The sequence below is a fragment of the Mugil cephalus genome, chromosome 3 (assembly GCF_022458985.1).
Source record: "Mugil cephalus isolate CIBA_MC_2020 chromosome 3, CIBA_Mcephalus_1.1, whole genome shotgun sequence".
Taxonomy (NCBI): Eukaryota; Metazoa; Chordata; class Actinopteri; order Mugiliformes; family Mugilidae; genus Mugil; species Mugil cephalus.
This window is the reverse complement of record NC_061772.1, coordinates 6,147,368-6,173,025: the sequence shown is the minus strand read 5'-3', so window position 1 is coordinate 6,173,025 and position 25,658 is coordinate 6,147,368. Positions and strand designations below refer to the sequence as shown.

General features: G+C 40.6%; 3 protein-coding genes across 5 annotated transcripts in view; all 3 read right to left on the bottom strand.

The window, feature by feature from the left end:
* Positions 1–1,421: 1,421 nt before the first annotated feature.
* rerglb (RERG/RAS-like b) lies at positions 1,422–2,488 on the bottom strand. The gene is given in 3 exon segments (XM_047580725.1): positions 1,422–1,509; positions 2,257–2,403; positions 2,484–2,488. Coding segments are annotated over 3 exon segments (240 nt in total).
* Positions 2,489–5,474: 2,986 nt separating this feature from the next.
* trim66 (tripartite motif containing 66) lies at positions 5,475–23,073 on the bottom strand. Of its 2 annotated transcripts, none has more exons than XM_047581549.1 (18): positions 22,970–23,073; positions 19,642–19,846; positions 18,758–18,989; positions 16,420–16,549; positions 15,991–16,107; positions 15,715–15,829; positions 15,273–15,419; positions 14,430–14,547; positions 13,374–14,182; positions 11,204–11,410; positions 10,473–10,602; positions 10,299–10,377; positions 10,041–10,209; positions 8,371–9,278; positions 8,156–8,279; positions 7,974–8,048; positions 7,220–7,372; positions 5,475–7,101 (listed from the first exon to the last, which is right to left on the bottom strand). In XM_047581549.1, exons 2-18 carry the CDS (start codon positions 19,648–19,650, stop codon positions 6,865–6,867), a joined length of 3,759 nt encoding a protein of 1,252 aa, XP_047437505.1. In that variant the 5' UTR covers positions 19,651–19,846; positions 22,970–23,073; the 3' UTR covers positions 5,475–6,864. The 2 variants fall into 2 exon arrangements, with proteins under 2 accessions (XP_047437505.1, XP_047437506.1); XM_047581550.1 differs by having other exon boundaries at positions 18,758–18,971.
* Positions 23,074–24,788: 1,715 nt separating this feature from the next.
* dennd2b (DENN domain containing 2B) overlaps positions 24,789–25,658 on the bottom strand; it is a 42,778-nt gene continuing 41,908 nt past the window's right edge. For both annotated transcript variants that reach the window (XM_047580696.1, XM_047580695.1), the window contains exon 20: positions 24,789–25,295. In XM_047580696.1, coding sequence (XP_047436652.1) covers positions 25,261–25,295 — 35 coding nt within the window. In that variant the 3' untranslated portion in view covers positions 24,789–25,260. The remainder of the gene's footprint in view (positions 25,296–25,658) is intronic.

Here is a 25,658-nt window from a genome sequence, read left to right as displayed (position 1 = left end):
CATATTGCCAAAAGAGAAAGGGTTTTTTTCCTCGTGACACCGTGAATTTTTCTTGGTCCTTAGTCTCCCTCTAGTGGAGAAACTGAGAGTTTTCTCTGAGCTGCTGGTTTTTGTCTAATTTACATTAGATTATTATGAAGGTTATCTGTTAAGATAAACAACAGCTTGGAGAGTACCATTAGACAGTTTACTAAACAACTAATTAGATCTTTGGAGAAAACGATTTTAAAGTAGTGTTTTAAAAATTAAAATACATATATATATCTATAGTTAGTAATGAAAGGTGCAATCAGAGAATGCATTCCTGACTGAAATAGCTATTGTTGCAGACTTAATTCTTACTCTTAAGCTTTCTTTCTTACCATGTTTTACCAAGGCAAATGCATATCAGGATGTTGCAGCTTTTAACTACTCGGATCCTACTCTAAGATCCTTTGCTTTTAAATTTAGATTAGCATTCTTGTCAAACGAGTACACTATTTGCACAATAGAAATTTATGCAAACGATTTCTGCTCTAAATTCAGAAAACCATTTCCAGTCTTTTTTAATTGCAGCTTTGATGTCGTTTGGTTTTCATCTAATTCCTTAGAATCCTTTGGATTTGGTTTTTACTTTTTCATAATGTTTTTTTTTTTTTTTTTTTTTTTTTTTTTGCTGTTTTAACAGATTGTGGAGCAACCGATTCAACTAAATTAGGATCCAGTTCAATTTAAGTTGAAACTGAGTAGTTGCAATTTCAAGTAATCAGTAAAAGGAGACCTCTGTAAATATTTAAACTTAAATGTTTTAGGCAGTCTGAACATTAATCTTGGGTTCCAATTTAACTGCACCATGGAAAACTATAGTTAGTGGCTCTGCTGGTCTAACGTGGGCTTCTCAGTAGGTCTAGATGTAGCTTCCCCATTTTCTTTACAGTAAGAAATAAACGCATATTTCTTACTGTAATTCAACTTTTAATGCAAAGTGGAAAATTATTTACATGTGAGAATGTTGTAAGTGCTGTAAAATAATAATACTGCAATTGACACAATGGATTTAGCAAGTGCATCTACCATTACCACGGGTCACAGGAAAAAGATAAAAACTATTGTTTCATTGTGTGTTTAAATAAAACAGCTGTTACAAACCTCCTAACATCACACAAAGACTGCTGTAAAACAGAATGTACAGCAAAATCTAATCTTTAATCAAATTAACCCATATACATGGTTTGAGTGATACAGGAAATAATGCATCCTATTAGAAAAATACAGTAACAGTCGTGAAAGCTTTAACATTTGACTCCATTTGCCGGTTGTCTTGTGGTAACATAGCAAATTATATTTGTTATTTATTTGTTATTATATTTGTTTTGCCTTCGGATAAACAAACAGTGAGTTGAGATACATGAATTATAATTGCTAACCACTGATTTCCTCCATCAGACAGACTTCCGCCTTTTACCAAAGATATTATTGATGGCTTTGGCCGTGGACTTGGAGCCACTGTATCGTCTGCGGCCTGCAGTGCTTAAGGTTATCCATCACATGATGAATGAGCTTTGTGAAGAGGTTGGATGTCTCCTAATATTCCTCTGCTGCAGATACTGGCAGCACTCCTCCTCAGCCAAGTGTCGTCCCTCACACAGGACCTGCTTGTTACCCACTAAAAAGATTAAATGAACAGCAGGGAAGCAGGGCCTAGAGGTAGTCCAGATAATAATTATGATATCCAACCATAACCTGACCTAAACAACAAGACAGAAGCCTTACAACTTCAAAAATAATTTAAAAGGCTTAGGACTCTCTGTTCACAAAAGCACAATGTTCTTTGTCAATGTTATTTACTTAATATGGCTCTTAAAATAGTTGTTGTGTTTACCATTGTACATACTTATAATACATTCTTCCACTGTACTGTACTTACAAAAGGTTTAATTAAATAAAAGTCTGTATGTATATTTTATTCACTTTCAATTAACACCATCAAGATATAAAGCTGATTCATTCAATTAATTAAGTTGGAGGAGTGCTGAGGTTTCTGATACAGAGTCGAACCTAAATGTCCTCATGGCAGTGTGTGCCAGTTCATTTGCTCTGCTTCACTACACAATGAAACTGTACTTTGTACATCATGTACATCTAGTCTATAAGTCGCAGCATAGTGCATTGATCCTATTTCGGCTTGACCTTCATCCATTCATGTGGGGAATGAGGCTCATTAGATCATAAGAGTAAATCCCACAGCCTCATTACCAGCTGACCATGGTCACTCACCCCATACTGCTTTCCTCCTGGTCATCTTTGATCTGCCATGAGACACTTTTGGCATGGAAGAAGGAAATTCAATCACTGATGCTGTACACCACCATCAATCCATCTGCCCGGTTCACAGGGTCCTCCAGGATCCACCTGCTACTTCCACTGTGACACAGCAAAGGTGGATGTGCAGATCAAACACACCAGGTGATCTCAAGCTATGAGAGTTTTAAAACACAGGATACTTCATCTCCAACTGCAGAAACCAGTGTGAGGCACAGAGAAATATGTTTGAAAACATTTGACGAAAAAAAAAACAAGGGTGGTGATAACAGAGAAAATAGGTAAGTGTGCAGCAGAGGCACAAAGAAGGACATTTATGCACAATCACTGTAAACATATTCTGCTACCATATTAGTAAACCTTTAAGATTTCTCACCTACAAGCTACAACACAGGGTAATATAAAATATTAATGATACATTCAAAATAAATCCTAGTTTGGTAACATTTAAAATGATCTGGTCATCAAAGGAGTGCAAACTCCACTACATGCAAGCTTTATGTATTTATTTACACCAAAACGGTCGGAGTGAACAATCAATAGTGTGATGCCTTGAAAAAAAAACATTTTGGAACGGTTCCTAAATATCATCAGAGGAGTGTATATCTCCATATCCCTGAATATTTATTTTTACTATATTTGATATTCAAGTCTAAAAGTAAAATACTGACCAAATATACTTATAATGCAATCGCTTGTGATCATCAAAACAGGCTCCTTTGCAATCTCATGCAATTTTTCAACAGAAGTGTTAGTTCTGAATATAAAGGTTGTCTTTCACAGGGAAAAAAGTCAGGAAGTATAGTGAGGATGCTCCGAACGTGGTGACACCACAGACATGTTGCCTAGAGACTAAAATGCCAGCAGATGTTTTGTAATGTAACATGCCAGTTGACCTCAGTGAGGCACACGATTTATCCTCCCCCCTCTGCCCCCTGCAGCTCAAAAAGACCCCAAACTCTGATTTGACAGACTGCTTCACAGGCCAGCTCTCATTTTCTCATAGTGCTTTTATGTCTGCCCTTTTTGTTATTCGCCAAAGGTCACAGAAGTGTCTCCTTATTATCATGTAATGTTTTACTGCAGGTCTGCTGACTGAAAGGTCACGGACCTTGTTCGCAAATAAAACATAGCAAGATGCCCCCTGACCAGAAGTGTGTACACATTGCCGTAGTGGTGAAGTTAAAAAATCTTCAAGGAAAAAATGGGCAGCGCAAGTATAGAAGCTTTACAGACCACTTCAGTTATGAACAGAATTCAAACAGCAACTTCCACAGTATTTGTAATGAGTTGGTTATTTTACCAAAGACTTGTCTTGAAAGTTCTTCTATCTCCACTAATCAACTTACCTCTCAGGAACCACCCCTCCTATTGTCTGAATAAATCTAAAACAGATACGCAGACATGCAAAATCCAGAAGAGAGAAGGATGCATCATTGTTAATGCTCTTAAACTATTCCCATTAAATTCCTGAAATAGAAATATGACTGTTTTAGTTGGAAATGAACTTTTTATTCAAATATTAAATTCTTTTGTCAACAATTTCCTGGGTGTGACGTAAGGCAGGAACCAGCAGTGTCTCCTTGGTATGAGGTCTTGAGGCCAGGCAGGTAGGTTATACTGTGTCTGTGCTGGTTTATCATTAGATGTTATGACATTTTTTTTTTTTGTTTTCAGTTGTAGGCAGAGGTTTTCAATGTCAGGAAAATAAACATTTATTAATTCATTGTCTGTAATTGCTTGTCCTCTAGAGGGTCACGGCAGAGGCAGGGTACACCCTGCTGCCAGTCTATCACAGGGCTAACACAAATAGACAAACATCCATTCATACACACGCGCGCACCTACAGTCAATTTAGAATAGTAACTGAGTCATCTGTGTCGGCTTTTTAAACTTTTGAAGAGTTTTTAGTCTTTTACCCTGAGGTCTTCCTGGAGGTGCCGTGTTAAAACTGTCTGTCACAGTCTGATGTGAGAGGCTACTGTGAAAGGCGGATTTCTGGCCGTCTATCCTCTCTTTTGAAAGTGTGAAATCAAACAGCAACATAAAATATGAAAAGGAGGTATTACCTGCAGTATGGTGTAATTCTCAGGAGTCTTCTTAAGCTCACAATAGAAGCAAGGGGTTACTGTACCATGAGGAAATTTGACTAATTGTAACAACTCACCCTTCTGCATAAACCCATCATGAAGTTGTACTACGCCCATAACCAATGGACTGTACTATTATTAGTACAGTCCTATTGTGCTATTGTATTAACCAACTGTGGACATTAACACCTCCAGATTTAGGAAGAGCGAAGGACCCCACCCACTCTTTGTACCCCTCCCCTCTGGCAAGAGGCTGCAGAGTATAAAGAGCAGGACCACCAGACTGAGAAACACCTTCTTCCCCGAAGCTGTAAGACTGTTAAATTCTGGTGGAGCTGTGTAATTTGCACAACTTCGCACAAATTTGTTTTGCACTTCCATTTCCCTGTACAAACTTGAATAATTCATGCTGCTCCACTACTGTTATTCATGCTACTTGTTGCCATTTTTATTTACATTTCTACCTTATTTATCTTATTTAATTCATCTTGTTTAGTCACTGTTTACTAGTATCTATATGTGTCTATATTATAGTTACTATGGGTAACAATCCGGGACCTGAGTGCATAATTTCGTTCCATATCATGCTTCTGTAAGGTTGCGAATGACAAATAAAAATCCTTGAATACTGAACACATTATATGTGCTCATTTGCTCAAAATCCAATGTGTTACTTTTTACAGTACGTACACAGAGCTTTTTCAACAAAGTACGTTTGTGCTCCTTTCAGTAACAATTTCCAAAATGGCCTCCAATGGTACACCAACCAGAGAGCCAAGTACATCAGGGGAGGATTCTAGCATGGGGTATTTAAACCATCATCTTCATGATCAGTGAGTTTTATCAGAGCAGACACATTGAGTAGTTGGTGGAAATCACAAAATATTCCCGTTTTATTCACAACCCCTCAAAGCTCTCAAGAACTTGTGGAATAAATTCAAATTACATTATTGTGTTCAAATATTTAGAATTTAGAATTCGACCTGGCTACTGCCCACTTATGAACGGTTATAATACAAAGGAAGTGGGAATTTAATACAGTACATAAACATAACATTGGAGGACAAAAGAAATAAGAATAAATTTAGTTTTCTCTTGTATGCATTTATTTATATTGATATTGATGTGTGCATTTGCCGTGCTGTTACAGTAAAAAAAGAAAAAAGAAAAAAAGAGGGTGGTGACAAAACCGAACCCGTTCTCCTGAAACAGTGACAGTAACTATAGTTTATCAATCTTCCCTGATACAGTAGGAAGTTTTAGTACATCTACTGATTAAACCAATTAACATTATACATATTGTACATCCACTCTCGTGTGCAATAATTACAGAAAAAGTCGACTTAAGTTTATTTCAAGCTGCAGGAAGTAAGTAAAGTAGATTTAAAAAGACTAAATGAGCTACAGCGTTAGTTTAAATGATTCCTTAAAGAGTGTGGCTCTACAAACAACAGGACATTATTAATAACCAATACTGAATGATATCAATACCTTACACTGTTATTAAGCCTGAGATATTTAGATATTAAAAGATTTTGGTGAAACGTAAAAGTACACACAGACTTAAATTCATATTAAATGTAAAATTGAAATTTTCACGTACTGATTGGTCAGGATGGTAAACCCTCTAATAATACTGTTGCACCCTAAAAGTGGTTATAGTAACAATCGCCCACATCCTGTATTATTCTGGACTAAGTCGAAAGGATTCGTCACTGCTTTTCAAAGAAAGCTACTCAGAACTGTAATTATATCAATAATCAACCCAAAGATAATTGCCTGCAATCATTTAGTAATTAAAATGACACATATAGTAAAATAAAGCTCTATGCAGTTACACGTGTATAAATATGTTCAACACTGATGATAATGGCATATCTACCAATATTAAAGTACCGTTTATATGTTTGCTTAAAAAAGTACTACACGATAAAGATGTGAGATTAGAAACATTCAGCTACAGTGTCTTCTCAGTACAAGAAAGCATGAGACTCAGGGTATGCAAGGCGTGAATTTCAATACATAAAATAGTCAGCAGTGCAGTGCAAATCAAGAGTGGCCAAAAGTAACAATTATATCATTACCCCTCTACTACAGTATAAAATGTTTGATGGCTGCAGAAGCAATGCAACAAACTCTGTGCTGACAAACAAATTCTTCCAATCTTATAGAATACAGTAATTGACCTAAAATAATTTTATATTTTACACTGGCTCTTCTTCTGATGACCTGAATCAGTTTGTCAGGATAATAATTGTTCCAATATTTCTTAGTTGAAGTTCAATATGTTCAGCTGCCATCAGATGGCAGCACTGTCATATTGCTGCAAACGAGAACGTTGGGCCTCTTTTAGATTACAGAAATGAAAAACTGCTGCACTCCCAGGGGCCGCTAAATAAAAACTGTATAATTACACACAAAACCAACATGTTTGGTTTGTGACCACAGTAGCAAACCAAACATGCACCTCTGTTTAGAAGTGATGTCTTCTCGATTTGAGAGACGGTCTCCTCTTCCTCTTCCTGTGGCATTGCTCCCTCCTTTCTGGCCAGGGGAAACCACTTTCAGTGGTCCTGTAGGCTTCATCGTACTCATCGCTGTCAGAGTCTGCCTCCACCACAGGAAAAACGTAATCTGGGAAAACTTCTTTCAGCTTGGAGGTGAAGAAGGCCTCGAGGCTGCGGCCTGCTTGGGCCACCTCAGAGTCAGGCTGTAGTTAGAGAGAAAAAATACAGGTCAAGTACTGACTGATGACAGTTACATTCACACTTTGAATGAAGGTTTGTGGTGATCATGAGGCAAGACAAAGACACTTATTTTTAACTTACATAATTGAACTTTGCACAGTTGCGGAACATGAGATAGACATCAGCAACAAACTGATCTGGGGAGTGATAATGTCGGGTATGCCCCTTATTGAGTTTGGCCCTGATCACAGACAGGTCCATTGGCCTCTTGATGATCTGGTAGTAATGGCGCGCCTGTAGGAAAAAGCAGTGACATTTAAGGCTTTTGTATTGTCCACCTGCAGCTTTAGTTCTTTAAAACTCATTCCAGTTTAATTACCTCAAAGCACGTTCCCCTTCAAAATCCATAAAATAAATGTTCCATAAATGCCATTATGTGTCAGTGCGGCAAATGTGCCTCCGTCTATGTAATTGCCGGGAACATAGTCTTAATACAAATTGCGCATCTCAGATCCTAGTTATCCATTATAAATATGTTGAAGTATAAATATAAAAGGAACCCTTGGGACTTTCTGACCACTCCCAGTGGATTAAAGCAACATTCTTATGTGACATCCTAATCAGATGAAGGGTTCAGGAAATACAACCATTTTTATACACACTGCCCTGATTCCAGCTGCTAAATAATAACAGTGAATGTCCCTAAATTATATATGTAAAAAATGTTCTGTAAATATATTATGGAGAAAAAAATGGAAGAAAATGCATCAAATACCATGGGGAAACCTTGAAGTCTCCAACACAGACACATATGGCAACAATCAGTGTGTTTGGTATTATAGTAAAGTAAAAATAAATCATACTGTGTATATACTAGAAAAGTGCAGTCACTTACCAGTGGACTGACAGGCTCATGGAAGGGAGCACTAAGCATGTTACTGAGGATCAGAAGAGTCAGGCGCTCACATTTCTGCAGTTCACAAAACAAACAAGACAGGTTGTAGATTCACAAGTCAGAAAGAAATCCCAAAATGACTAGTCGTTGTTACTGTTAATGGTGCTAATGAGAAGACGTACTCTCTGGTCACATAAGGACAATCCCTGTGCAGATGTGTGTTCCCGAGATGTTCTCTCACTCTCACAGCTGTATTCAACCTCTGGCTGTTCAGCATCTCTGCACAGGCTGCACACCCAATCTCCCCTGAGCAGGATAAGACAGAGCCTCAGGTTAGCAATTTAAATAATCTGTTTAACAGGAGGTGAGTGCATGAATTAAGACATAAGAAGCTTACGAAGGAAAGCTCAGCAGAGGCGGGATGTGGCAAGACAGGTGGAAGACCTTTGGACAGCGGTCACAGCACAGCAGCTCTCCACCAATCAGACACACAGCGCAGAAGTCCTCATTCTCCATCTCTGCGCTGTCATGCTCCAGCTCGACTTCCTCTGTGTCTCTCTGAGCAACAGGGTTTGCAATGAGAAGTGGTCTCTGACCAGGACCGGGACCCTGGGAATCCTCTTCCAGGTCAGAGCGAAGCGGTTGTGGGTCATCACCTGTCAGTTCAGCCTCGGACTCGAGGTCGAGCTCCGACTCCACAGACCCCTGAGACTCTGGAAGCTGATTGGACAGAGCTTCAGAATCTGTCTCAGCCTGAAAAGCGGGATCATACTCAGGCTGGATGTCAGACCCTGTTTCAGCATCACCCGATTCTGCATCGACTCCCGTTCCTTGGCCATCCTCTGAACCTGCTCCTGCATCTGATTCTTGGTCTGCCTCATATTCGAGACTGGGCTCAGAATCTCCACACAGCCTCATCTCTCCTGTAGCCCCTGAGCTCTCCTCAGCCAGACATTCAAGTTCTGCCTCAGAGGAAGACTGTGTATTTGGGTCAGAATCAGGTGTTGCATCAGAGTCTAGCTGCGGATTGGGACCAACCTGAGAAACAACTGCATTCTCTGAGATTGACCTTGGATCAGAGTCAGAGTCCAGATCCAGAGCAGAGTAACTCTGTGGCCCATATTTAGAATCGTTGGAGGGCAGTGAGGATTCTTTACGAGAGCTGAATCTCTCTCTGTTGTCGTGCCTGTCAAAGTCACTGCTGGTTGAGTGTGTGCTAGACTGATTTCCAGATTGAGGCTCTTCATATGTCGGCGCTGTGAATGAGTGGGTGGTCCTCCTGGTCTCAGAGCTTCCAGCAACACCCTGTGTTTGAGAAGAGAAAGAATTATTATTCACATTATAAAAAGGCATATAGACATCGCTTGGAGAAGATAGCTAGAACTATGCACGTAAACATCTGTGCACTTTACTCCTATGTGCTGAACATGGGGATTATATATGTAGTATGTATATATACACAGATCTGGCATAACATTATGACCACCTTCCTAATATTGTGTAGGTTTCCCTTGTGCCTCTAAAACTGTGACTCGTCCGTGAATGGACATGGATCTTCTGAGGGTGTCCTATGGTGACTGGTAACAGAATATTGTTAGTGAGGGGGCTTTGGGTCCTATGGGTTGAGGGGAGGGGCCTTTGTGGATCATCCCACAGACATTTGATCAGTTTGGGATGTAGTGAATTTGGAGGCCAGGTCAACACCTTGTGCTGTTCTTAATGTTTTTTTTAATTGTTCCTTGCTATGCTAAATGTTATTTACTTCTCCTGTCAGTGGTTTCAATGTTATGCCTGATCTGTGTACAACACACAATGTTGCATATAGGTATTTGTTTTCTTTCTGAGAGTCTGATGAGAAGATCAATGCCGCTCTTACACCTGTGGGTGAATATAAAGTTACTGCTAAAAGCTAGCTTAGCTTAACCTCAAACACTGAAGACAGGGGGAAACTGTTAGCCTGGCTTAGTCCAAAAGTGCTAACAAAATTCATTGGCATTCATTTTTACCTAAGCTGTGTAATATAAAACATCACCTTTCCCGTAATGAATAAAAAGGACTAAGACATACTCCGTGCCAGGTTCTCTGCTGAGGGAGAGTTTCGCTCTTGTCCGTTCCACTGGCAGGTAAAGGGTCACTCTGTCGTCGCCCATGCGGTGGGAGTTGAGAAACGAGTATTTTGAGACGTTCTAAGCAAACCACTGGAACCCTGGGCCTTTCGGGGTCCTTCAGTTTGTTACTTGAGATGGAAGTAGAGAATGTATGATTAAAACTTTATTTTCATGCTTTGCCCATAGACAAATGTTTGACATGTCAGTTGTTACACACCTGTTGTGGCTGTTTTCTGCCATCCCATGTTTCTCCTTCGCCTCATAATCAATCTCACTGACATAAGTTAATGGATGATCTAAAAAAAAAAATCAAAGATAGGTATGCATTGAGAAATGCTGCATTCTGTTTATTTGAGAAAATAGGAAATAATCTTGTAGTATTTTCCAGCACCTGGCTCCATCTTATAGGACAGCAAAGGAGACAGGTGTCCTCTGGATGGTGCCATTTCAGATAAAGTTTCCTTAACAACACAGAGCGCCCCATCTGAAGCTCTCCTCTGTCTGGGATCCATGATGTCACACTGAGAACAAAGTAAACATAAATGAACGCTTCATGGGTCACAAACATCTACCACATCTTTGTATATATGACTTTACCATTGTGCTCATTGTACGCACAATGTGTTTAAAGGATCTTGTAGATGTATAAAATAAGAAATGGTTGAAAAAAATGGGAATGTGTTCTTAATTTTCTAATTCCTTTTTGTCTACAAGAGTCTTGCACAAATTCTGCAATGCACTGCTATTTAAATTACTAAAGTGCCGATGTGACATTCAGTTGTGTTGTTCTTCCTTGTCAAATCTGACCCACGTGTTACCGACACCACTATTCAACATTAACAGTTTGGAGATCACAGTTCAGATGCTGATGTGTTAGCCTGTAGCATCTCATGTAGAGATAGGGAAGTAGCTCTGTATGTGCAGAGGTCTCTTCACACATTTTTCTAAGTACTGTATAATGTCGAAACTACAGTTTGGTTACCACACGCCCTGTTCTACATTGGTATTAGAGAAACTAATTTTCATCGTGGAACTGTGTATGTCAGGAAATAACAGTACAGTCATTTCATATTTTTTTATAATGCCAGGAGCTCATGTATGCACATTCGTATGCAGGGTTACCTTCTTCGCCGCTCCTGCCTCTAGGTTGTTAGTATATCCTGTGGGCCTCTCGGTGCAATGGCTGGTGGATGGGGCTGCCAGTTCTGTCGGGATGCTCTGGGAGCGTCTCTTCCTCCTTGAGCACGCTGAACTAGGGCTGAGCCTGCTGCTCGGCATGTCAGATACACAGTTGTGCGCTGTCACCGACACCTCCAGGGATGTGGATCTCTGTCAGAGACATAAACAAACGTAACTGAGCAGGGTTTCACGCTGCATCGCGTACACGGATCCACCTGTTCGCGCCATTAACAAGTGAAAGGAGAGAACGAAAGCGTGATGGGAGCAGTGGACACAGACTAAATGAACAAAAACATCACTCAGAGCCTATTCTGGCAGTAATTCAACACAGTCCTTAAAAACATGCTGCATATATTAGTGGTATTGTACAGGCAGTGAAAGGTTTGGTTACCACACCAATTATCATATGTAAATTAAAACATCATGGCTTGAGGTTGGGCCTTTGATTAAGCCAGAACCCCAAATAACATACTACCACGCTCTCCTCTCTCTTACATATAATACAGTTTAAATGACGCAAGTGTCCCATAAACCTTCTAAAACTTCTTAATAGTTAATGTAAGTAAAGGAGCTGACTCATTGTATGATTTTGTTCTTCCGACATTTTTACCACATCATTGTACATTCAGTCCAAGCTGACACCGAGCACAGGTTCCCTGTGTCATGCGATTAAAACAACCCCTGGATCTATAATCCTGTATGCAGGATTCTAACAGGAGGGGAAAACAGATATGATCTGTCTTTTTGGGATGAAGTTAAGAATAGCAACACCCACTATTCCCTCAGTGCCTCATTAATAACAGGTTAAGTAGATACATGAGTGGGCCCGAGTGGTTTTCTATCAGTTTCAGATGCTGTGACTTGAAAATGTAAAAATACATGCTTGTAATCATGCATCTTGAAATTTTTTAGAGAGGTGATTATGCAGTTGCAAGAACCAAGTGTGATTATGATGAACAGCACTCTCGTGGATTTTGGGAGGCATGGCATAGCTTTAATTGTCAGAGCAGCTCTTTGTTCGTCCCCATTATCTTTCCTTTTTAAGCAGGTTTCTGATGTACCATCTGTTTTCCGGCTAGTTGTCAACTGCAAGAAGTGATCATTCTGGCAGTGAGACAAAGTGTTACTTTTAGTTTCAGTTATCGGCGCATGTTAATTAAAACCGAATACTGCCACAAATTAAACTCTCCTCACCATGTCAGCATTTAAGAAATATACACTAAGTGTTAATAGTGTGTATGAAACATTTTGTTGTTTCAGAGTCTAACTTTACTGCCTTTGTTTGTTTGAGTTCGTCTGATGAAGTGTTTGAACATCTGTGTATTCAGAGGAAATGAGCTTGACCGATCAGTTGTGGCTTTTGCGAGGTGTGTATAAACAGCTTAGTGTGGTTTACCATGTGATGAGTTGTGAGTTAGTTTTAAAAACAAATTTGAGGTGCGCAGAAACTTTGCAGAACCACATGTGAAATGAAAACCCGAGGACTGAGGTGCATGAAACCTCACAGCATATCTTCTTTTGATCTCAAGACAAACTTTGAAACAGTATGAACACTGTCGCTGCACTGCATGACATTTCAACCTTATTTCAAGCAGAAGCTCGTAGCTGTAAGTACGGTATTTAATGATTTTGCTAACAATGTGGCCTTGAATCAAACATGTCTTGCAGGCTGTATGTTTATGTAAGAATTGCCCTTAATTTTTCATTAGTCAAAATAACATGTATTTGTATGTTACGGTGCACGTACGTTATTCTCTACTGCTTTAAAGATAGTGTGTGAATCAGATATAATGAGTTCACAGCATTTCTTTACGGACAGAATATAAACTAGGTGAACATTTTCATAAGCATAATTCACAACGCCCTTGTAGGAGAAGTTTAGTTGTTAGTCTGTGCTTTGAAATATGAAAAGTCCCTAAAATGTACTCATTTTGGGTCCACAGTATTAACATGTGATATGCCATAAAGATCCAAAATAGATACTGAGTGGACATGTGCTGAGAAATTCATTTCACTGACTACTGTATATCATTCTATTTGACATATTATTGTTGTTTCCTGTTTCCCCTTGCTTCTATGATGTATGCAACAGTATTAGAAGTTAAACTCTCACCCTGCTGCCTCTGTGGTCTCTGAGCGTCAGTGGCGGTCTGGTCCTCTGCTGATCTTTTCTCATCTCTGCTGAAACTTGAAGTTGATGCTGCAGTTGGACAGGGTTGTGCTTTCTTCTTTCCTGCTCCAGCAACCCTCTGCTTTCAACTGCTGCTGTTTGTCCACAAGTCTCTCCAACTCTGCACCTCTCCTCCCAGCTCCCCCCAGTCATCACATCTCGGTCCACGACTGTGCGGCTGAGCTCCAGCTGCAGAGATGCATTGGTCAACATTTTCCCCTGACACAGGCCTGGCCGGCCACGGTCTCCACTTAGCTGAGCCTGGCCGTCTGGAAGAACTTCTCTCTGGTGTTGCCGGTAGGAGCGGTAGGATTTAGACTGGGAGCGGGCCCGGGAGTCAGCAGCTTGTGGCTGAGACGCAGATCCTCGGCTGCAGTTGAGCTGGATGGGTCCGACTGAGACAGGTGATGCTGGGGGAAGACATTGCAGGGAACTTTCCATGTCCCAGCACCTCTGGAGCTGCTGGTTCTGGTTCAAGGAGGCAGATATAAGCGCAGGCTGAGCACAGCTGGAGTTATAAAGTGTGGCTTCCAGCTGGCTTTTGTCTAGGACGGGCAGATCTGGCTGAGAGGGAAGGCCATGCAGGCAACACATTTGGGGTTCACAGCAGGCCTGGTACCCACAGCCTGGCTCTCGTCCCCTGTGAAACACAGGCGGCAGAGCCAAGCAGGCGATGGGTTGGGGCCTCATAACACTGGAGCAGGCCAGCCCCGGGGGATAAGAGCAGTTTCCACCCTCAACAGTCAGCTGACCTGCAGGAAAACAGAGTCACTGTATGAGATCTTATGCCATCAATACAAATAATAGGGTGCTAATAAAACGGACATGTGCCAATGGTTCTTGTTTGTACAAACATATTTTAAGAAGGCAGGTACCTCTTTGAAAAGAAAGGTGAAATCAATTATCATCATTAACTGTACAATGTGCTTGATTCTATGTTAATTTTCACAAATGCACATTCCAGTGTTATATAATCATTGTGCTTTGTCATAATTTTACCTAAAGAGGAAATCTGCTTTGTCCAGTAACTGGCATCCCAGTTGAATTTGATCTTCACAGGACTCCAAGTTTCCGAATGAAGTGACGCCTCAAGCAGCTGCTGCATCTGAAGTGAAATCTGAAAAAAGTACCTTCCAGTTAATAAAGTTTATTTTCCTCACTGTGTTTATTGCTTGCAAAGACCAAGCAGCAGTCTGTGTCCAAAAGATAGTAATGGCCGATAAAGATCACTTCAAAAATATATTTGAAATCTAGCAACTGCAAATCAAATACTAGTAAACAAATAATCAACACCTCGCCCAGAAGTATCACTTAGATCTAGGCTAAAAATGGCAAATGTATTCTGAGTGCACAGCACAAATTAATTTCTTTTTTTTTCATTTAATTTAAGAGTCAGTGTAAATAGACACAGAAAATGTGATTGATGCAAACATATTCTGAATTTTTGCCCCTTCTACGATTCCCAAGCTCCTAGTACTTTCAGTAGTTTCTGAGGCTTAGCAGAAAATAAAAAAATAAAAAAATAAAAAAATAAAAAAACTGTGATGCAACTTCAGCAATTTTCTCAGGCTGACTTCAACAATGCTCTTAAATAAGAACAGAGCACATTGCAGACGTGTTTCACAGGCTGAACGACCTTCATGATTACAATCTGAGGCCAGTTTCAAAATGAGGTAGAGCTGCTTTTTCAAAGAATACACAATTGGACATGACACTTGTTGTTCTACTTCCCAAAAGATATACATTACTTCCCTTACAGTGTGTGTGTGTGTGTGTGTGTGTGTGTGTGTGTGTGAGAGACAACAAAAGAGTGAACGTCTGGTGACTGTCTTGTTTGCATACCAGAGCTCGGCTGAAGAGCACCGGGCCTCTGCAGTGATGGGTCGTAGCCCAGGTGATGAACTTCTGAATGTGGTCCAGCTGGCCACATATCTCAATTGCCCCTTGCAGCTGGTCCTCCAGACGCTGCTGGAAGCCTTCTGAAATCTTCTGCAAAAAAAAAAAAAAAAAAAATGCACTGAGAGAAATGCATTAACTGCAATTACTGATGCACAGAGAGCATTTGTGGCTCCAGTGTTGGCTAATCAACTTCTCTTCTTTTGGACAGATATATTTCCTGAATTGTTAATGCTAGTTTAAGCAATTTTGGCACATTATTATGGGATCATGTTCCCTGGCTTTCCTGGCTGATTACATCATGGGACTTAGGGATTCTTTGCATGTAGTTTCACAGCTGGCTAAATGATAAGAAGGAAAGAAAGAAAGAAAGAAAGAAAGTAATTACCTCCAGTTGCTCTATTAATAGGTTGGCTCGTTTGTTAAGCTCGTTCATCATAATCATCTTTGCCATTTTAATCTGGTTCTCTGCCTTCCTGTGTGCAATCTTTACTCCATGAAGTCTACACAGACAGACAGACAGACAGACAAAAATGTCCCTCACAAATGCAATGGGAAGCAGCATTTCATGTGTATATTCATTCATTTGCTTTCTATATACGACGTAAACATAAATATTTAATTATGTTGTGGCAGACACCGTTCAGAGTGAGGTGAAACCAACCTGTCCTGTAACTGTTTTGCATTGTTCTCCACTGCAGACCTCCTGTCGTCCACCTGCATCATGAGGCTCTCAAATAGCCACTGCTGGTCCTGTAGAGCCTTCCCAACCTGCACCACCCTAAACACATGAGAGACCACAGTGTCCAACGGCAGAGAGTTCACTAATTTATTCTTTGGGCACAAAGTACAGCAGAATTTTGTTTCCCCTGAGGACAAGACATTATGCAGGTGACCTTCAAGGCGGCTACTGTAGTGTAACATCACAGAAAACAAAAGGGTATGAATACCTAATGAATGCTGGCCAAGGGTAGTGTATGCAGATGCAGATGATAAAAGTGACAAGACAGTTAAAATGCTCGCCGGAAGTTTTTAACCTGCGGTTAGCCCTTCTCTGCAGTGTCCTTGTGTGCTGCGTGATCTGAGGACTGACCTGTGGTTTTTGTGGGAGGACAGGTGACAGCTGCTACAGCACAGAAGGTCACATGACTCGCAAAAAAGCTCCAAGGGCTCCTGTCTGTGAGAGTGGCACATGAGGAAGGAACAAGGGTACGACCCTGGGCCTGAAAGACATACACAGAGAGGGGGGAGAGGGGACAGAGTATGGAGCATTGGCAAAAGTCAACAGGCGATTCAAACCCAGAGCTGGAAGGCTACATTACTAGAGTAGAGGATCTGGGGAAAAAAATACATGCACTAGAAAAAGACAAAAACATGCGGCAATACATCGGTGTCTACTAAGCTTTAACTGAGCAAGCATCATTTTTTAGATCACTTGAAGAATGGCCTTACAGTTATGTTGCTCATTTATAGGCACACTGTGTGAAGTGAAAATAAATACACCTGATGAGTCTAAAAGCTTCACTGGTGTCCCCTAAGTGTCATACTGACTGAAATTATTTGAAACTGAGACACCTAAATAAAGAGTACATACATACACCACATATACGTATACATTTATACATGACAAATAGAGCTGAATTGATTTATTATAGAAATTATAGCTTCAGACTATAAACAATCTAGCACTTAACCACTCCTTAAAAAAGCAACATGCCATTTGTGTACTTTGGTTTTTAAAACTACTTAAACCTACTCATGTATCAAATTAATGAGGGAGCTTTAGAGCAGGGGTCTTCCACGCTTTTCACGCTGAGGACCCCCAAACTGATGAGACATTAAATGGGGACACCCTACCTACTATATGTGTTCTATATTAAACTCAGCATACGTTATTATCATCATTTCAAATGTGCACCAGACTGTATATCCATATATACAGTACATATGCGATTAAAAGATAAAGAAAATAAAACAAAGCGATCCATTTGTCCTCAGTAGATGGCTAATTGCAGCTAAACTGTTAGCTTCTCTTGCTAATACTACAGCGTGCTCCTGCATTTCACCTGGGAACTGAATAGGCTCTCAGTCAATTGTGGGGAACCCGACAGAGTCTGAGTGTAATATGTGGCCTCCTGATTGGCTCAGCAGCGATTGGGGCTTTGCCTGTTGTGTACATCTCGGTTAGAGTCATGCTCTGTGTGAAACGATGCGCTGTCTCAACAGCTCCTGTATCGTTGAATGAGTGCTGACTTCTGCCTCCATTTATCCCTTTACTAAAATATGGCAGATTCATGTTAATGTGTATTTAAAGAAATTTATTTTATTTATTTACCTTATATATATATATATGAAAAATGTCTAATCAACCAAAACTTTTTGCGACCCCCCTGCAGTAGCTCTGTGGACCCCCTAGGTGTCTCAGACCCCCTGTTGTAGACCTATGCTTTAGAGGTTCTGGGTGCTGATATCCTTGAGCAGAGCAAAGGAAATAGTTTTCCCTGTTTCCAGACTTACTATCTACAGACTACAACTAACCACTGTCTGTAATTGTGCAGGTATATAGAGTATTAAACTTTTGCATCTTGCTGCAGTTGCATCAGTAGGTGATGGGTTAAAGTTTATTACCACGTGATATTGACTCAAGCTGATAGTTGCAAACACACACACACACCCACACACACACACACACACACACACACACACACACACACACACAGACACATGCACACACACACACAGACACATTCTCAAAGCTGACTCTCGCACATTTCTAAATAGATCACTAAAAAAAAAAAACAGTTGGCCCACAGAACATCTAACAATATCTAGATATGCCTAATGAACCCCACTGCTTTCTGCTCACCCCAGTCAACCCCCTCCTGTCTGCAGATCATCAGTGATCTCTGTGGTAGAGAGCTGAGCATCACCCCATGTGCACCAACCTGATCTCACTGACCACATCCTGCCTGACAGAGCAGTCACACATATTTTCTCACAAGTAAGCAAACCAAACAGTAACTCTCCCACATCACAATAAAACTGTCTTGGATGTACTCATTATGATCTGACAACTTGTGCAGTGTAGACCTGCAAAAGCAGCTGGCAACAAAGCCGGCGGGCATACTTGAGGGGCTTTAAATAGCAGCGCACTAATATTAGCAAAAATGAAATCATCCAAGCTCCTCAGAATCTGGGCCAAGTGTTAAAGATAGGTGAGATAAAACACACGGATCCCCAAGAACAATATTATCAACCTCTGCCATGCATTATTCATTATAAGGTTGCTACAGAAATGGGACTGACAATAACAACCACAGAACAGAAAGGAAAACAGAAAGCATGCAAATGTAACTCCACTAACAACCTGTCATACTAGTTTAGAAACTGGAGACATCAAAGTCTTGATGTACAGTAAAAGCTAATCTTGCCTTGTCCAGTAGGAGGCAGGGAACTGGAGCCTCTCTGATGCAGATCAGGACACTGGGTGGCACTGGATTTCTGTTGTTGGTGCAAGTCGATGTACTGGGAAGTCATATGAGCTCTCTGATGTTGATGCACATCTGTGCACCGGCAACACAACCACTTGTTGCAGAGTGTACACAGACTCTGTGCAAGTGTCGGCTCAGTGCACTGTGAGCAGCTCTGAAAGAAGAACGTCTCCTGTTTAAAATGTACAATAAGCAAACTTTCACACAAATGCACACGCGCACGCACACACATGCAAGGCCGTGTGACCGAAAGATGAGGTGGCATATGTCAGAAACATTTGTGTTGCTGCTTCACTTTAGGCAAAATCACACTTCAGAAAATTGTCACATGTTCACATGCTTGCAAACGCCTCAGAGACGTGTGAACTCCCTGTAAAACTAAACCTGAGAGAGCACACGCTGTGAAGTTCATCACTGCTGATTTGAACTAAGATGATTTAAACATAAACACAACGGCATATCTTAACATAAAATCTGAAGCTGTTTGAGTTGTGCTTGCCTCCCCTTCTGGTTACAGTGTCAGCTGGCAACATAACACAAAAGGTGTCACCAGCAATAAGATCAATTTACCCTCTTGAGACATTTGTCTAGTGCAATTCAGGACTAGCACACATGAATTTGCGATCGAAGCCACTTTTAAAACCCAACACTTCGTCCAACAGCAAAGGCTGGGGCTTTCCTAACATCTAAAATAAGTTCTGATAAGAGACAAGCGTAAGCATAGTCCAATAGTGCCACGATCTGCAAACAAAAGCAACAATCTTCCGCTTTTTCAGAAAAGACATAACGTTGAATTAGAGCTAGTAAACTGAAAGAAACCTTACCTTCTCCATTTCGGTGCTTTAAGAGGGGATGTGTTGCCTGCTCAGTGGGAGGGAGTAGAGAGGAGGGAGAGCAGCAGAAACACTGAAGCTTCTACCTGAGGCAGGAAGCGGTACGCACTGAGAGGTGGGCCCAGAGGAGACGGCTTACATGACAGCCCCACTGTGCTCTCTCCTCCCCCAGTTCATCCAAGTGTAGGACCCCTCACTGCAGCGGAGGAGAGGAGTGTCATGTTCAAATTCATTCTCTGCTCGCTGGTGCCGCCACAAAAAGGAGGGAAAATCTAATCCTTTTTCTTAAATAAGCCTGTGCATAATAATTGGGAATTAGGGAGATAACATAATTATTTTTTTTGTAGGGCAAAATATCCCCGGAAGCCTTTTTCGAAATGGAGGAAGGAAGACCAAGTGACCTACAATGAGGAAGGAGGGAGAAATTACAGTGTGAACACCTTTTGGTAGTTTGGAGCAGGCGGTGTTAGGACGGATTAGCTGACGTTAAACTAAGGTTGTGTCAGGCTATGTTGGGCTCGGCTAGGATGGGCCAGCTGTGGCCTTCTTCCCTTTGTCAGCATGAGCAGGGGACAGGTCCCAGAGGGGCCACACTCTAACGTAGCACACCGAAACCGGGTCAGGCTCTGAAAAGCTCCAAATGGGACTAGGAAATATTCCTGCAATTCCCCGTAACAATTTGAAATCAATTAAGATTTCAACTTGACATTTCATAAATGCACTTCATAAACGGTGAGAAGAGAGAAAATGAAGTCACACAGAATGGATATTTATATACTCTGACTTGATGAATGTGAAAGAAAACGTGTTGGTTGCAAGATGATATCAAAGCTGAGAAAGGAAACTGTGGAATGGGCTACAGTTGAAACCAGTCGAAACTTTGAGACCAACAGCCGCCATTAAATATAGCCCTGAATTAAACCACTGTGACATCTAGACCTATGAGCAAGTCTGCCTAACAACAACCCCTGCAGTCTGACCTACAAATCTTGACAACTTTCTCATCCTTGGGTGCTTCAGTGGGGAGCTCAGAGAAATCCCATTCCCCATTGTGTGCTCAAAGACCCAATTTGAAACACAATTAGTCAGTCGTGGTGCACCCTGTGTCTCTTCCACTCAGAGGGAATTTTTAAAACCGTGCACTTGCTTTCTCTGCACATTCCCGCCATTTATATTTCACACCGAAACCTCCCGCCACCTTCCCTGTGCCGCTTTGATAGCACTATATACACATACCACCTCAAGAGACGTGACAATAATAGAAACCTGTGCTGTGATCCCTCCCTTGAAAGCACCTTCTGTGTGACATCTATTAACACTGAGGTGATGAGGTCACAGTCAAAGCAGGATTATCTTTAACTGCTCTTAAGTTATCACGCAATTTTCCTACCACTCTCTATTCTGCAGAGGAATCCACCGACAGGAGGGAAACGTCTTTACTTGTCTATTATTTAAATGCAAATAAAACCTTCAGACCAAGGAGAAAATAACAAAACAATGCCCCCGTAGGAGTTCTCCTTCATTAAAAACTCAGCTTGCTTCAGTTGTTTCACGAAGAAACAGCACTCTAAATCATGTTTATCTCTGGGCTGCTTGAACTGATATTCATCTATAACAACCTGAAATTAATCCTCTTTTTTTTTTTTACTTTAAAGGGGTCACTGGTACATATTTGGCCAACCACACAAACCAACACCTCTGACACTTTAATGCTTTGTTGTTTTTTTTAAAACTTACTTTTGGACAAGTAACACGCGAGTGAGTCAATCAGTCTTAACCATCTCAATGCTAGAGGTTCATGAGAGCACATGAGAGCACCACAGAGCTGCAGAGAGGCATTTCCATTACTGTAGGACGTTTTTGATTCAATGGTAACATAGACGTTAGTATATATAGTACATTCATTATAGCATAAGTTATGTTACATCTAGGAACACTTAACATTGAATCTTCAAAACTTGTAATATTTTACTGCAGTAAGTCAGGTGCACTGCATTGTGTAATAATCAACAAAGGAGCATATTGCAATTTAGGACTGAGCGGCACAGTATGCAGGAGGCTGGGGTCTTTAAGGAGGCGCACATCCTACAATTATGGTGAGATTCATAAATCGATTAAACTGATTCTTTTTCGACTAAATATCTTTACAGTTATGTTATAATATTACATTAAATGAGCTCATATTTACTGAGATACTAAATTAAACGGGAGTGTTACTGTGTTACAGCTGAGTTAGGAAGGATTACTGTTACCGCTGCTGTAAAACTGTACATTTCTCCGCTGCAGGATCAGTGAAAGATTATCTTTTTATCACTGGGTTGGGCTGCACTGGTTTCTATAGAACGTAAAATAAAATAACGCTGTGACCCCTGTGCACAACATAAAAGTTTTTTAACAGGTGCACATGATCAAATAATCTGACACTCCGTCCGCCACTTCGTCTCACTGCGTTAACACACATTGTACCTTGATCAAGTAATATTCATAGAAGACCAAACGCTGCTAGAACTCGAGATTATCCCAAGATTGTTGAATTAGATGAGGAAAAACTTCCCAAGAAGTTTAATGAAATGCCTGCTATATTTTTCTGCCTTTAGTGGGTTTAAATGGGTCTTTAACCTTACAATAATAATTATGATTTATTTCTGATTTTTCAAGACTATTGCACTGAATTTATGGGATCATACCACCACTACACCACCATGCCTTTGTGGTACACTGCTCACAGTATAAAGCTATGGGATTTGGGGAATGCCACTTATTTTCTTTCTGCCATGTTACACGTTTGGCTACCTGTTCCATCTGTTCATGCATGTGCCTGACAGCCTGACAACACTTTATTAATGCGCTCTCGACTAATAACAACAAGCGTGTCAGTCAGTCAAACTGCAGAGTACCTGCCCCCGCATCCACAGCCTGCCTCTGCATCCGCAGCCGAGCCTCCAGCGCATCACTGAGCGTGATATTATTTTTTAGAAAGTGCGCATGAGATTACGCCCCTATCATGGCATCGTGGTGCAATCCACAACCCAAGAGGACAGCCCGCAAACACAAAGTCGACACACGGGCAGTTTCGTGCTCTGAGCATAAGAAAACTGCGACTATGTGCAAATGAATTCCACTCGCGAAGCGCACGGCTCATGCAGAACATCCGATCAGGTAAACAAGAGAGTGCGCGTGTGTGTTGTTTTCGGTCCAGAGGAAACGAGGCTACAGTCTGTCGACAAAGTCTGCTGCTGTCGGCCTGTCAATCACATCCCGGGCGCTGCGGTGTGTGGCTGCACAAAGCGACAGAGTTTGGGTTTGTTTGTTTTATTACCTTGACCCGCGCATCTCCGAGTGTCGATCCCCCCATCGGATGTCGCTCTTTGGCCCGGACAAAATTTTGGAGATTTAAAGTCTCGTAGTTAATCGTGAGATTTTATACCGCATGAGAACGAGCGATACTTCTGACGTCTCTCCGAGCTGAAGTGTGACTCTTGGTGGGAAGGTTGAGATATTCATAGGAAGTTAGCCATAAAATAATAATGACATATAAGTTCCTCCATCACAGGACAACAGCGATGGGCGTGATATTCAAATCTTATATTTTATAGTCTACATCTGTATTATCAAACTGTTACCGACGCATTATTTGAGCAGTAATGCAAAGAGCGCAGCTGAATATTGTACATTCTGTTTGGCACTTTATCATGTTTGAGTTAAGCATCTCAAACATGAGTGAATCATAATTCCTTTGAAATGTTTCACATATGATAGAAATCTTGTTTCAATATTGCCCCAAACCAGACGAGACAGAAAAACAAAAATGTACATTTATACTTAACTCCAAAACATTTAAAATTGAAATCAGTAACTTTAAGGAAAGAACCATATAAAACTAAAAATGAAAGCAGCAAATAAATAAAGCCGTACTTACTCTGGTGAATCGTCCCCTTCATGGTCTCAAATCATTGACGCATTAAGGTGTGAGTTTTAACGCAGCAGGTAGACCAGTATCAATGGCACATTTGTCACACTCAGCGTAAATGCATTTTGGATATGTAAATTCTTAATATGCAAAGGAGGAAGTGCGTACACGTGCACTACCTGATGAAATGTTGTGAAGCAGCACGAATAGTTTTACATAAAGAAAAAGAAAAAGTGTGATAACCTGGGAATGTTCTGGTTCAATTTATCTTGGCCTCTATGAAAGGGTGGGGGGGGGGGGGGGGGGGGGGGGGGTTGTGGTGGATGGTAGCTAAGTACAAGTGTAATAGTAAAAATGTGAAATATGTCTTTACTACTACTGTTTCATGCTTGTACTCCACTACTGCATTTACAATAAAAGAAAGAAAGAGGGGCAGCATGTTGATGTTCATCACCATGAGGATTATGTTCATAAAACGACATACTACAAAATCAAATATGTGTTTCCCCACAACTCATTACTACATGTATTCTCATGGTGTAATTCTATGAATAAATAATTTTACTACTTAAAGTATACTGATGTTATTACCTCTGTACTAGATTTTTAATGTAGGATTGTACTTGTACAGTGACAGACGATCATTAAGTTAAATAAATGGTCTGGACACTTCTTCCACCACCAGTTGCAGGTGTTTAGGATCTGTATGCTAGACACACAACACAATTACTTCTCATTAAATGTCACTCTTAATTGCTATAAAGGACACGAGCAGAGGAAAAGGAACATGGCACCTGGAATCAACAGTGAGCCCCTCAGTTAGTAGAGCTAATAACAGCATGGCAGTGACAGCCACCAGAGTGATGTGCACAGACGTAATTAGGTTAGCAGCAGCATGTGGTAGCTGGTGCTAGACTACTGTGCCTTTTGGGATCTTACCAGCTACTCTGAATACACAGCTTTGGGGGAGGCTGTCACTGGGACGTTTGGATGTGAGTGCGAAAGAGGTGATTTCACATCATCTGGCAAAAATGTGAAATACATATTTATATTCACAAATGTGAACAATTTGGGCCTTCCTTTTGTGAAATGACAAGACAAAGTAACAAAAGCTGTGGAGTGCATCCGTGTTACATCAGATAATGTTAAAAAGCGAAAGGAAATTTGTGATGCAGGTGCGTCAAGTGATGAATAACCAACATTTAACAACAAAAATATGGAACATGGATATTGTTAACGAATTTAATACTTTACACTCAGATATTCACTTTTCACTTTAATGACCATTTTTAAAGAAAAGACTGCAAAAGACTCCACGAAGAGTAAAAATCCTTTTCTTCATTATCTTGATTCATGTACAATTTTCCAATAGGTTTTACACTCCTTAAACAGAGGACTACACAGTCGTAAAATAATGCAAACTGAAAACATATGAACTGTACATCTATGCCCGTATAAAGTCACATCACACTCACACACTCTGATAACGCTCTCCACAAGCATACCCGGACATCAGTGGTTACACTAGCGCTGTGTACCGTCCTGCTATTGCTATCTCATAAGGTACTATGAACATAAACTGACGAGTATCACAGCTTACAGTGAAATAATATGTACAAGTTTTCATTAAAAAAAAAATAAAAAATAGGAAAAACATCTTGATGCAGAGACATGAGGCATCCAGGCTTTCAGTTTTTACCTCAGTTCTTTTTGTGGAGGAACTTCATTTTACTTCCTGAAAAATGGAAAAACAATCACTCAGAAATTGAAAATACATCGATAATATATCTATTATATATCTAGTATATCAGTTTGAGATAAATGTTCACCTGTCTAACACAGTTTTTCCAGTAAATAAACAAATCATTTGCTCCCGTCTAACTCACTGAAAAATCTAGCGTATATAAATATGCAGCCGATGATATTTATTTTATGATGACTTGGACAAAATAATTTCTCTGCGGGGATCAATAACGTGATCTCCAGTGATCTTGAATCTTGGACTGTAAGATTTAAATTTACACACCACAAAGGACGACTAAAGGACTGAAAAGCAGAAAAGCAAAAATCAGTGCTGAGAATGTGTCTTTATGGAGCC

What these genes read in the sequence shown, in the direction of transcription:
- trim66 (XM_047581549.1), bottom strand. An exon ending in GCAAAACAGTTACAGGACAG is followed by an intron (nt 15,830 to 15,990) that starts GTTGGTTTCACC and finishes CTGTCTGTGTAG; the next exon opens with ACTTCATGGAGTAAAGATTG. An exon ending in GCAGAAAACAGCCACAACAG is followed by an intron (nt 10,210 to 10,298) that starts GTGTGTAACAAC and finishes TTCCATCTCAAG; the next exon opens with TAACAAACTGAAGGACCCCG.